Source organism: Oncorhynchus tshawytscha, linkage group LG08, assembly GCF_018296145.1.
Source record: "Oncorhynchus tshawytscha isolate Ot180627B linkage group LG08, Otsh_v2.0, whole genome shotgun sequence".
Classification (NCBI taxonomy): Eukaryota; Metazoa; Chordata; class Actinopteri; order Salmoniformes; family Salmonidae; genus Oncorhynchus; species Oncorhynchus tshawytscha.
Window position 1 is genome coordinate 72,823,168 of NC_056436.1, and position 12,561 is coordinate 72,835,728.

Here is a 12,561-nt window from a genome sequence, read left to right on the forward strand (position 1 = left end):
CCTGTAACCACATCTTAATATTGTCTGCTTAGAATAAAACGTACTCTTTTGTAGCTAGTATTGACTGAATCTGACTAAATGCAGTTACATGCACGTGTGGATACTTATCTGAATGGAAGTGTTACTTTTCCAGACGCAATATACAAAACAAAAAGGTTTAAAATGTGACCAAAGGAAATGTCCTCTTCCTATGAAAGACATCCGTTTACTTGCTGTACAATGTCAATGTTATTCCATCAAATGCCTAATAAAAAGTCTTGAATCAGCACAAGATAGTAAGGCAATCTCTTTATACTAGTCTGATTAGTTCACCTACTCAGCACTAGTGAGCCAGTGATGAGGGGTCCACAAGTGACTGGAAGCTTGGGACATGGCTACAAGGCCAAACACATGAAGAAATGGGCAGCAACAACTCCCTCCTGCATAGACTTCCACAGTACCCTACGTCATTGTTAACTTGCAGATACATTTTTTTTTTTTTTTTTTTTTTTTTTTTTGCACCTTACTCTGAAATGTGATGAATCTGTGCTTCTAGGGCAGGGAGCATCAACTTGATTCAGCTGCGGGCCAATTTTTTTCTTGAGCAGATGGCCGGAACATAAATTGCAGATTGACCGCAAGAAGCCCGAACAGATGTTTGACTTAAACAATTTCAAACCTTGCTTACACAGTTGTATAAGATCACAGTTATCTGATTCTTTGTTGCTCAACTTAAACCAAATAAAGCCTTTTCATTGAATGTTTTTCTATGATTGCGTTGCTTTGTGTACACAGGGCTCATCTGCAAAAGAGACTTTGGTTTCAGCAGGACTCTGGTAAAAAGGTTCAATTGAAAAAAAAACATGTCATTATGAAGAGGCCAAAAAGAGATGAGCAAGACATTTAAACATTGCCAACAACCAGAAGTCATTGAATGGAAATAGACAATTTATTTACCCTTGTTCAAAACTTTGACAAGCAGTCTAACAAGTCTACGACCCACCCATATACACTTAATTTACTTTGCCGATCTCATGCCCTAGACAATCAGACTAATTGAAAAATGAACAGGATATAACCCCCCCCCCTCAAAAAACACAATTACTAAACCAATTACGTTGACAGCAGTGCAAGCATACCTGATCGACCAGCTTGCAGTTTCTTTAAAAATATTCACTATTCATAACGCTGTTTCATTTACATATCAATGAAAATGTATAATCACTTTTGTACATGAAGTCTCCCTCTCCCTTTGTAAAGATGCCATACCCTGAACGAGGGGAAAATATCAAATGTAAGAGTTGAACTGAAATTACTTAACCCAAATGTTTCACAGCGGCCTTAAAATGAATTTGTGAATCAGTGTATAACTGAAGTTTGCCTTCACAGTTCCCCTGATAACTCTTTGGTATTGCTTATGAATGTTCATTGCAAATGTTATTCATAACCAACCAATCCAGTGACACATTCTGCACAAAGCTTTTCGGACAAATGTTGACCACAGTAGACGGACATAAGCCCACTCACTGAATCCCTTTTGAAATGGCACCATGTTCTGTCCTCTACCTCAGTGTGCTCATCCTAAACCAATCTATTGATTTAATTGCAGAGTATTGAGAATAGGGTGAGTTATTCTAATGTTCAGTATAAAATGCAATAATGTAGCCTAAAAAAAAGACAGTTACATTTACAAAGTGGCTTAAAACAAAAACACAATTATTTTCCAAAAAGCTTCAGAAGTAAAAACTAAAATTGTTGCACATCCTGCAGGTCTACAGATATATCCAGGCAGTAGGACTCAGAGACCCAGGCTGTGTGCCCCCTGCTTACTTCCCTTCCTAGTAAAATCTGCAGGGATAACTAATACCAGAGGGGGGCCAGATTAAGTACCAAATTTAGAAAATTAACCAGAAGGATACCCCACATCTTGGGGACTACTGAGGATATATACTGAAAACTGTTCTTTCAGTATAATGACAAGTAGTAAGAACATTTCCAATCCCCTCGAGAGAATTGTCAGTTCACTTTTGAAGCCCTGTGCACCTGCATTCATCACTCAGCCAATCAAACATAAAACTAATGACACATTGACATGAAAAATTATATACATACTTACAACGGGAACAACAAGTTATATCCTTTCATTCATACAAGACCTGCAGACAGTTTTGTGCACACCAAAAACACCTGGAGAATTAGTTTTCTATAAGGAAAACTGACTTAGTGAGCGACTTTCTCCATCCAGTGTGAAGCTGGAAAAGGAAATAGGGGATGGGGCTGGAAGCTGACAGTGATGTGATGCAGGGTAGACAACTTGGCTGTTCTGGTCACTGTGGGGCTAAGCAGCACCATGTAGTCTACTACAGCATGGTGTGTCCACAGCTCACATCCAGGACTTTGGTTTCCTTTCAATGCAAACACCAAGATTCTCCTCCCCTAGCAAACAGCCTAGCAAAAGCAAACAGCATGGGAAGGGATTCCCACATTAGCTAAAGCAAAGTGATGGGGGGGGAGGGAGTCATACAGTTGAGGTGGCTTTCATGCCTTCACTCTTGTTTAGAGTCTCATGTTCCCTTGTTCATTTTGGGGAGTGGTCCTGGAGGGGGTTGAAGGGAGAGTTACTGGAGGAAGGAGACTGAGAGATGCCCTCCATCTTAGATGGCGAGCCAGTGGAAGAACCCACACTGCTAAGGCTGCCATCCAGCACGTCCGGCGGAGAGAGACTGGCGAGAAGAAAATACCCATTTCAGCAAGCAAACTGTTAGATATTCAATGAGTCACATTGTGATAATGTTCATCATATGGAGGTGCAAGGTCTAGCCTAATGGCAGAGAGGGAACTGAAACTGTTCAACTTGTGAAATAAATAGTCTTGACCAAGAGACATTGGCAGCCAATGCTAAACAGTTGTAAAATGTAAAAATGAGTTTGCAGGGGTAACTCACCAGGAGGTGAAGTCTGGCAGTTGGACTTGGGGCACAAGTACATCAGAGGACAGAATTGTGGTGGTCCCCTGGAAGAGCCTCTTTGGCTGGCTCTCAGTCTCCATCATCTCCCCTACAGAAGACAAAGACGGTTCTCTATTGATGACCTAACATCCATAGGACATAACACCAACTCACAAAATGCCCACTCACCTTAAGTTCCAAAAGTTAAAGGGGTTGATGTAAGCATGTACAGTGCATTCGGAAAGGTATTCAGACCTTGACTTTTTCCACATTTTGTTTAGTTACAGCCTTATTGTACAATTGATTCAATTGTCCCCCCAATCTACATACAATACCCCATAATGATAAACCAAAAACAGGTTTAGAAATGGCATCACATTCACATAAGTATTGAGACCCTTTGCTCAGTACTTTGTTGAAGCGCCTTCGGCAGCAATTACAGCCTCATCCTTTCGGTGTGAAGCTTCAAGCTTGGCAAGCCTGTATTTTTGGACTTTCTCCCATTCTTCTATGCAGATCCTCTCAAGCTCGGTCAGGTTGGCTGGGGAACATCGCTCCACAGCTATTTTCAGGTCTCTCCAGAGATGTTCGATCAGGTTCAAGCCCGGTCTCCGGCTGGACCACTCACGGACAGTCAGACCAGTCCCAAAGCCACTCCTGTGTTACCTTGGCTGTGTGCTTAGTATTGTTGTCCTGTTGGAAGATGAACCGTTAACATGCTCAAGACCTAAGACTTGGTTTTCGTCAAGGATCTCTGTACTTTGCTCCGTTAATCCTTCCCTCGATCCTGACTAGTCTCCCAGACCCTGCCTCTGAAAAACATCCACAGCATGAGGCTGCTACCACCATAGGGATGGTGCAAGGTTTCCGCCAGACGTGACGCTTGGCATTCAGGCCAAAGAGTTCAATCTTTGTTTCGATCAGACCAGAGAACCATGTTTGGGGAGGTTCTCAGCTCTAGGTAGAGTCTCTGTGGTTCCAAACTTCTTCCATTTAAGAATGACGGAGGCCATTGTGTTCTTGGGGAACTGCAACGCTCCAGAGTTTATTTTGGTACCCTTCCCCAGATCTGTGACTAGACACAATCCTGTCTCGGAGCTCTAGGGACAGTTCCTTCGACCTCATGGCTTGGTTTTTGCGTTGACATGACGGTGCAACTGTGGGACCTTGGACAGGTGTGTGCATTTCCAAATCATGTCCAATCAATAGAATTTACCACAGGTGGACTCCAATCAAGTTGTAGAAACATCTCAAGGATGATCAATGGAAACAGGATGCACCGGAGCTCAATTTTGAGTCTCATAGCAAAGGGTCTGAATTATCAGTCGACCGATTAATCAGTATGGCCGATTAATTAGGGCCGATTTGTATTTTTGGGCGCCGATTTGCAGATTTAAAAAATAACATTTGTACACCTTTATTTAACTAGGCAAGTCAGTTAAGAACACATTCTTATTTTCAATGACAACCTATCGTTCCTAGGCTAACTGTCTCGTTCAGGGGCAGAACGACATATTTTCACCTTGTCAGCTCGGGAGATCCAATCTTGCAACCTTACAGTTAACTAGTCCAATGCAATAACGACCTGCCTCTCTCGTTGCACTCCACAAGGAGACTGCCTGTTACGCGAATGCAGTAAGCCAAGGTAAATTGCTAGCTAGCATTAAACTTAAAAATCAATCATAATCACTAGTTAACTACACATGGTTGATGATATTACTAGATATTATCTAGCGTGTCCTGCGTTGCATATAATCTGACTGAGCATACAAGTATCTGACTGAGCGGTGGTAGGCAGAAGCAGGCGCGTAAACATTCATTCAAACAGCATGTTCGTGCGTTTTGCCAGCAGCTCTTCGTTGTGAGTCAAGCATTGCGCCGTTTATGACTTCAAGCCTATCAACTCCCGAGATGAGGCTGGTGTAACCGAAGTTAAATGGCTAGCTAGTTAGCGCGTGCTAATAGCGTTTCAAACGTCACTCGCTCTGAGCCTTCTAGTAGTTGTTCCCCTTGCTCTGCATGGGTAACGCTGCTTCGATGGTGGCTGTTGTCGTTGTGTTGCTGGTTCGAGCCAAGGGAGGAGCGAGGAGAGGGACGGAAGCTATACTGTTACACTGGCAATACTAAAGTGCCTATAAGAACATCCAATAGTCAAAAGGTTAATGAAATACAAATGGTAGAAGGAAAGTCCTATAATAACTACAACCTAAAACTTCTTACCTGGGAATAATTGAAGACTCATGTTAAGGAACCACCAGCTTTCATATGTTCTCATGTTCTGAGCAAGGAACTGAAACGTTAGCTTTCTTACATAGCACATATTGCACTTTTACTTTCTTCTCCAACACTTTGTTTTTGCATTTAAACCAAATTGAACATGTTTCATTATTTATTTGAGGCCGAATTGATTTTATTGATGTATTATATTAAGTTAATAAGTGTTCATTCAGTATTGTTGTAATTGTCATTATTACAAATTTAAAAATAAATACAAAAATGGCTGTTAATCGGCTGTTTTTGTCCTCCAATAAATCGGTGTTGAAAAATCACAATCGGTCGACCTCTAGTCTGAATATTCTATTTTTTTAATACACTTGCAAAAAAAATTCTAAACTTGTTTTCAGTTTGTCTTCATGGGGTATTGTGCGTAGATTAAAAAAAATATTTTAAATCCATTTTTGAAGGCTGTAACATCACAATAGGTGGAAAAAGGGAATACTCTCCAAATGCACTGTATGCCTGCATGAGACATACCAAGTATACAAAACATTAAGAATCCCTACCTGATACGGAGTTGGGCGCAATTTCATTGATTCGAAGCCACAATATTAAAGCTAGAAAAGGAGCAGGTGTTCTTAATGTTTTGTACACTCCATATATGCATGTGGCATTAACAATGCCTTTTGACCTGTGAAAGAATACATAAGGGTTGACCCACCTTTACGTTTGATGGGCCCCAGGATGCTGGGCCTGATGCAGTGAATGGGACTTTGGCTCCGCCGGCTAGAGACAAGAGAAGACCGCCAACCAGGCAACATTTATAGCAGTGACTCACTAATCAAACTGATGAATAGTGTAATGACAATGTGGTGTATGACTATGAATGGCAGTTGTCAGTGATAAGAGCTAGCCCTAGTCAGAGCACTCACCTGAAGCGTCGCGTTGGGCTAGGTATAGTGCTGGGGGATAGGCCATGGCTGCTCACCAGGATTTGCAATGAAGGGGAGAAGCACTGCTGCTCATTGGAGAGGAAATATTATGATTAGCCAGGACCCTGCCAGAGATACACTTCTGGTTCCATCTGCCAGGCATCAGTACTAGAGCTGCAGTGGATGCACATACCTTTTTCCCTATCCCTCTAGTAGGGGATGGGGCAGGGGACACGGGCATAAAGTCGATCCGCTTTGGAGACGACGATGCAGATTTCTCAAAGTCATTGTCGCTCTGTGTGGGGGGGTTTGCATAAGGAAGATTGAATTGTTACATTTATGCAGATTATATTCTATTATATGGTGGTTGGAGGAGTATTATACTACCAACTGATTCTGTTCTTCAGAGAACATTGGCTGTAGCATGTTATTGGTCACACCCCCTACAAGGAGGGGAGCTTTACACTGGCCCAGGGCAACAGTGGGGAGGTAGCCCATCAAACAAAATGTAAACTCAAAGTCAGCATCACAAACAGTACTATTCTTAATTTAGTGCACTACTTTAGTTGACCAGGGCCCATAGGGTTCTGGTCAAAAGTAGTTAACTACGTAGGCAATAGGATGCCATTTGGGATGAAGCCAAATGTATCTTACATGCTAATGCTCTGCCTAAATACATGAATGCTGAAGTGGTGAGAGCCTCAAATGGTGGAGTGCATATGCCTACTGTTTGTGGATGAGGAAATGTCCTTGTTACCATCATCATTTCTCACCAGGCTCAGACTCTCCTCCCAGGACTGGCTCATCTGCATGGCTGCTTGAACCTCCCTATGGTAGACAAGAAATGCATCTAAACAAACCAACCTTTTTTCCTGAAAGGGTTGAGCCAATGACAATCAACCAGTTATTGACAAAGTATACAATATCATATGACAGAGTGGTACATAAATAAATAGCTTAATGTCTTGAAGGCCAATAAACTGAATTCCATCACCAACTACCTAGCCTCAATGCATGCATCTTACCGTTCATGGGCAGTCTCTCTGTTCATCAAATCTACACCTTCCTCCTGTAAGAAGCATAGACAGGAGGTTGGTGAGTGATATTATGGTGTCTTACCTACAGCTCAAACAGGCTAACAGACAAGTCCAGTCAACAGTTGTGGGAGAATATTACAAAATCAGACTGCTCTGAGACCATGGGTTCTGAAATAGTGCACTACGTAGGGAATAGGGTGCCATTTAGACATTGAAATGACAAACCAAATCTAAACTATAGAAATGTATTTAGTCTCTTCACTCTGTCCAGCTTGTCATCAGTCATTAAAAGCATCAAATTCCAAATACAATGGATAGAAGACCTTTTTGCATATTTTGACAGCGAGGAAATATAATACATTTTAAGTGTAGCCCCTGGCTGCATGTTTTGCAGTCACATACACTCCCTATGGATAAGGGGCTGACATGCAGAGCAGCTAAAATAATAGCTTGGGCTAATGAGCGTGCAATGTAGTCGTACTTACCTGTTTGAGCTGATGAAGCCTAGTGCTGGGGACGCGAATGGGCGATGAAGGGACCTGCGAGATGGACTTCAATGAATCACCCAGTCTATAAGATACTACTTAGTAAGAGTACAAGCATATTATTTTGATTATACTCTTCATTTCCATACTATATTAGGGCGGTTGACAACAGTGGTGCTGTTTCTCCTGCTGCATAGAATCTCACTCTGGAACACCTGGGAATGTTCACTAGAAAAGGACAGACACATTAACACCACGTTGGTGTCCAAAATGGCACCCTATATAGTACACTACTTTTGACCAAAGTAGTGCAATGTAAGGAATAGGGTGCCATAGGGCTCTGGTCAAAAGTTGGGCACTATATTGGAAATAGGATGCCATTTGGGACATATACATTGACTACAATGCACTGAGTGTCAGAGTATTTTACTACCAACTCAGCCTGATCTCGAGAGACTGGTGGCCTTGTTAACTCTGCTGGTTTTCTGTTGCATGACTGAATTGTCCACACGCCTCACAGCAGAGAAGGTAGTTGAATGATGGCTAGATCGTAAGTCTGAAGGTATGTTACGTGCAGAGTGATACAAGTGAGAAGACATTTTCTAAAAACCTTAGGCCATTTATCATTGGGGCACTGTTGGAACGTCTCAGTTGTCCATCACTCTGAACTAGTGAAGATGGGATTTCGAGGTCCAATTCCATCTTCTCTTGATTGCTCATCCTGGTGTCCTCTTTTAGCTGATTCACGATGTCTTCAGAAACGCCTGCGACGTTCCAGGCCACCCATGCGAAGCTACATGGTGACGCAAAGTAACGTTCTATGTAGACAACTACTCCAATGCTGATTGATGGATCTGAAAAACACCGACATGAATAGGGCAAACATAGCCCACCTGTGGAGTTAACCAGCAACAAGTTTCATGTTTGTTTAGGCTCGTGCAATTTTCTATTGGTTTAAGTTCCAGCAAGTGACACTCGTGAATATTCTTCCGGTTATCTTTGGCTAAGCCAACTTCTAGTATTTGTTGCTGCTACCTAGCAAGCGAATCAGAGCTCACACAGAACCCTGGCCTGTGCTAGTTAGCCTAGCTATCTACAGACAATGCCAAATTGCTTGCTAGCTATGGTACTTGCTAATTAGACTAGCTAGTGAGTTAACGTTAGTTAAGGCATGGTTTCCCCACACCGACAGAGTTAGGGAAACCCTCTTCACCGCACTTCGATACAAAGTGATTTTCGTAGCAGGTCAGGAGAGCATTTTCGCTAGATGACCGTTTCTCTAGCCATAATCTCAGTCTCATTCTGTTACACTATTATCAACCGGTTACGGGGGGGGTACTATTTCGATATCAAAGTGCGTGATAACAGTGGTTCCCAGTTAACGTTAGCTAGTCTCGAGCAGCAAGTAAGTGAAATGTAGCCAACTGTTTAGAAAGACAGGTTAACGTTAGCCAAATGAATCCATATCGACAATTGAAACGATACAATCCAAAAGGACTATGTAGTTTGTATAACGACGTCTCGTTACCAGCTTGTATATAGAACAGCAAAAGCTATTTAACGTGAGTTAGCTGAAAGATAATGGGATATCAAACCAACTGGTTAACGGTAACGTCATTAACTAAATCAAATGGTGATGTGATGATGAAGTTATGCTAGTTTGAAAGTTACATTACCATGTTCAGAGGTTCATCAACCTACATAACTTGTATAGTTCTCCCTCAGCCATATATCGAGCATTTCCCTTCACAATACTTTGGAAAAAGTGTCGCTAGCTGCTATAGTCGATGACCAATTTTGTTAATCAATCTGCTACTGGAACAGCCGAGAACGCTCCACCAGTACCAAATTTCCCGCCCCTTTTGGTGCTTTCAGGCTGACCGACTGCAGAATGATCCAATAAAAAGTCTTTAATGTGCCTGTTTGAAAAGCAGACAACTGGCCAATGGCTGCAGCGATTGTGAGTTATTTCCTGCAGACGTCATACAGTCCAACAGCCCAATTTTCTATTTATATGAATTTACGGTGTTGCTCAATTGTTATGACGGGTCACCCCTCCAGACACTTGATCTATGTAATGTGTGCCACATTTAGCACGTTTGAAGAAACGTTTGTTACATATTGTTGACGATAGAAGGGCAGCCATGGCCTTACTGCATAATCTTCTGGAAGAGTAGGCTTGGGCCTATGTAATAAATATACAGTGGATAAAATTGTACGTAAATGTTCATCAATCAATTACATTCTAGAAATATGTAATAACTACTACTTGTGAAATGAAAAATCATTATGACAATCTTTATGGAACATAATGCACCCCCCAAATCCTATTCTGTGAAATAAGTTTTTAAATGCTGGGAAATAAAATAAACTCTAATACACTCTTATAGTGTGTGTGTGGCTCTAGTAGTCTGTAACATCCCTCTGAACACTTCCCTCTGCAACTGGATCCTGGACTTCCTGATGGGCCACCCCCAGGTAAGGTAGGCAACAATGTATCCACCACGTTGGCCCTCAACACGGGGCCCCTCAGGGGTGAGTGATTAGACCCCTTGGGTACTCCCTGTGTCACCCATGACTGCGTGGCCACGCACGACTACAACGGCATAATTAAGTTTGCCGACGACACAGCAGTGGAAGGCCTGATCACCGACGACAATGAGACAGCCTATAGGAAGGAAGTCAGATACCTGGCAGTGTGGTGCCAGGACAACAACCTCTCTCTCAACGTGAGCAAGACAAAGGAGCTGATCGTGGACTACAGGAAAAGGAGGGCAGAGCACGCCCCAATTCACATCGACAGGGCTGTAGTGGAGAAAGTTGAGAGCTTCAAGTTCCTTGGTGTCCACATCACTAAGGACATATCATGGTTCAAACACAATGCCTCTTCCCCCTCAGGAGGCTGAAAATATTTGGCATTGGCCCTCAGAACCTCAAAAAGTTATACAGCTGCACCACAGGAAGCTGCTGAGGGGAGGACGACTCATAATAATGGCTGGAATGGAGTGAATGGAATGGTATCAAACACATGGAAACGATGTGTTTGATGTGTTTAATACCATTCCATATAGTCCATTCCAGACATTACTATGAGCCCGTCCTCCCCAATCAAGGTGCCACCAGCCGCCTGCGAGCTGCACCATCGAGAGCATCCTGACTGGTTGCATCACTGCTTGCTTGGTATGGCAATTGCTCGGCATCCGACCGCAAAGGGCTACAAAAGGTAGTGCGTACAGCCCAGTACATGAGGCCGAGCTCCCTGCCATCCAGGACCTCTATACAAGGCAGTGACAGAGGAAGGCCCTCATTTAAAAAAAAAAAATGTTTAAACTCCAGCCACCCAAGTCTTTGCTACAGCACGGCAAGCGGTACCGGGACTAAAAGTCTCCTTAACAGCTTCCACCCCCAAGCCATAAGACTGCTGAACAATCAATCAAATAGCTACCCAGACTATTTGCATTGACCCCCTTATTTTAATCTTATTTATTATTATTTTTTGCACTGACTCACTTGCAAAGGCTCGATGTACACTCACTGGACTCTAACCACACACACACACATGCTACACGGACACTCCAACACACACACATGGACACTCACACACACACATGCATATTGAAGCCACACACACATTCACATTCCTTCACCCTCTTCCCATACGCTGCTGCTACTCTTTGCTTATTATCTATGCATGTTCACTTTATGCCTAACTACATTACCTAAATTACCTCGACTACCGTGTACCCCTGCACATTGACTCGGTACCTGTACCCCCTGTATTTAGCCTTGTTATTGTTATGTTAATTGTGTTACTATTTTTCCGTTTATTTAGCACATTTGTCTCACCTACTGTTTTAAAACTCTGCAAGGTCAACACCTGTTGTATTCGGTGCATATGACAAAAACAATTTGATTTTATTCTGAATAGGCGCTGCTCTCAACCATCCATGATCCCTTTACCAAACCTCATAGCTTCACATAGTTGCATCTCTCTCTACCGAGACCAGACCATGTTACGTCCCAAATGGCACCAATTCCATATGTAGTGCACTACCCATGTGGCTCTGATCAAAACTAGTGCACTATAGCATATAGGGTTAGGGTACTATTTGGGACACAATTAGCCCAGAAATATGCTTCCGCAGGGTCACATGTTCACGACAGCTTTTTCTTGGCTCTCTGTCTTGCAGTGAAACAGACAATGTGTCCCCAAATTAAATGTCATTTGTCACATGCGCCAAATACAACAGGTGTAGACCTTAGAGGGAAATGCTTACTTACAAGCCCTTAACCAGCAATGCAGTTTTAAGAAAAATACCCCCCAAAAAGTAAGAAATAAAAGTAAGAAATAACTAAAGAGCAGCAGTAAAATAACAATAGCGAGACTATATACAGTGGGTACTGGTACAGAGTCAATGTACCGGTTAGTCGAGGTAATTGAGGGAGTATGTACATGTACAGTTTAAGTCGGAAGTTTACATACGCTTAGATTTGAGTCATTAAAACTAGTTTACAACCACCTCACAAATTTCTTGTTAAAAAACTATAGTTTTGGCAAGTCGGTTAGGACATTTACTTTGTGCATGACACAAGTAATTTTTCACCAATTGTTTACAGACAGATTATTTCACAATTCCAGTGGGTCCGAAGTTTACATATACACTAAATTGACTGTGCATTTAAACAGCTTGGAAAATTCCAGAAAATGATGACATGGCTTTAGATAGGCTATTTGACATTATTTGAGTCAATTGGAGGTGTAAGTGTGATGTATTTCAAGGCTTACCTTCGAACTCAGTGCCTCTTTGCTTGACATCATGGGAAAATTAAAAGAAATCAGCCATGACCACCGAAAAAAATTATAGACCTCTGCAAGTCTGGTTCATCCTTGGGAGCAATTTCCAAATGCCTGAAGGTACCACGTTCATCTGTACAAACAATAATACGCAAGAATAAACACCATG

The 12,561-nt window shown here is 42.3% G+C and overlaps 1 protein-coding gene across 3 annotated transcripts; it reads right to left on the reverse strand.

Annotated features, from left to right (window-relative positions):
• Positions 1 to 906: 906 nt before the first annotated feature.
• On the reverse strand, positions 907 to 9,466 carry pabir2 (PABIR family member 2). 3 transcript variants are annotated; one of them, XM_024428835.2, is made up of 11 exons: positions 9,274 to 9,466; positions 8,208 to 8,451; positions 7,747 to 7,825; positions 7,598 to 7,651; positions 7,101 to 7,144; positions 6,849 to 6,903; positions 6,269 to 6,370; positions 6,076 to 6,161; positions 5,865 to 5,929; positions 2,924 to 3,035; positions 907 to 2,702 (listed from the first exon to the last, which is right to left on the reverse strand). In XM_024428835.2, exons 2-11 carry the CDS (start codon positions 8,315 to 8,317, stop codon positions 2,558 to 2,560), a joined length of 852 nt encoding a protein of 283 aa, XP_024284603.1. In that variant the 5' UTR covers positions 8,318 to 8,451; positions 9,274 to 9,466; the 3' UTR covers positions 907 to 2,557. The 3 variants fall into 3 exon arrangements, with proteins under 3 accessions (XP_024284603.1, XP_024284604.1, XP_024284602.1); XM_024428836.2 differs by having other exon boundaries at positions 8,208 to 8,490; XM_024428834.2 differs by having other exon boundaries at positions 8,208 to 9,466.
• Positions 9,467 to 12,561: the final 3,095 nt, after the last annotated feature.

Bases quoted from the DNA above. Each gene is read 5' to 3' on its own strand.
- pabir2 (XM_024428835.2), bottom strand. From the start codon at position 8,317: ATGAGCAATCAAGAGAAGATGGAATTGGACCTCGAAATCCCATCTTCA. The intron at 7,652-7,746 runs GTATGGAAATGA...TCCATCTCGCAG, and splicing joins TTGTCAACCGCCCTAATATA to GTCCCTTCATCGCCCATTCG. The intron at 6,162-6,268 runs GTATGTGCATCC...TCCAATGAGCAG, and splicing joins CTAGAGGGATAGGGAAAAAG to CAGTGCTTCTCCCCTTCATT.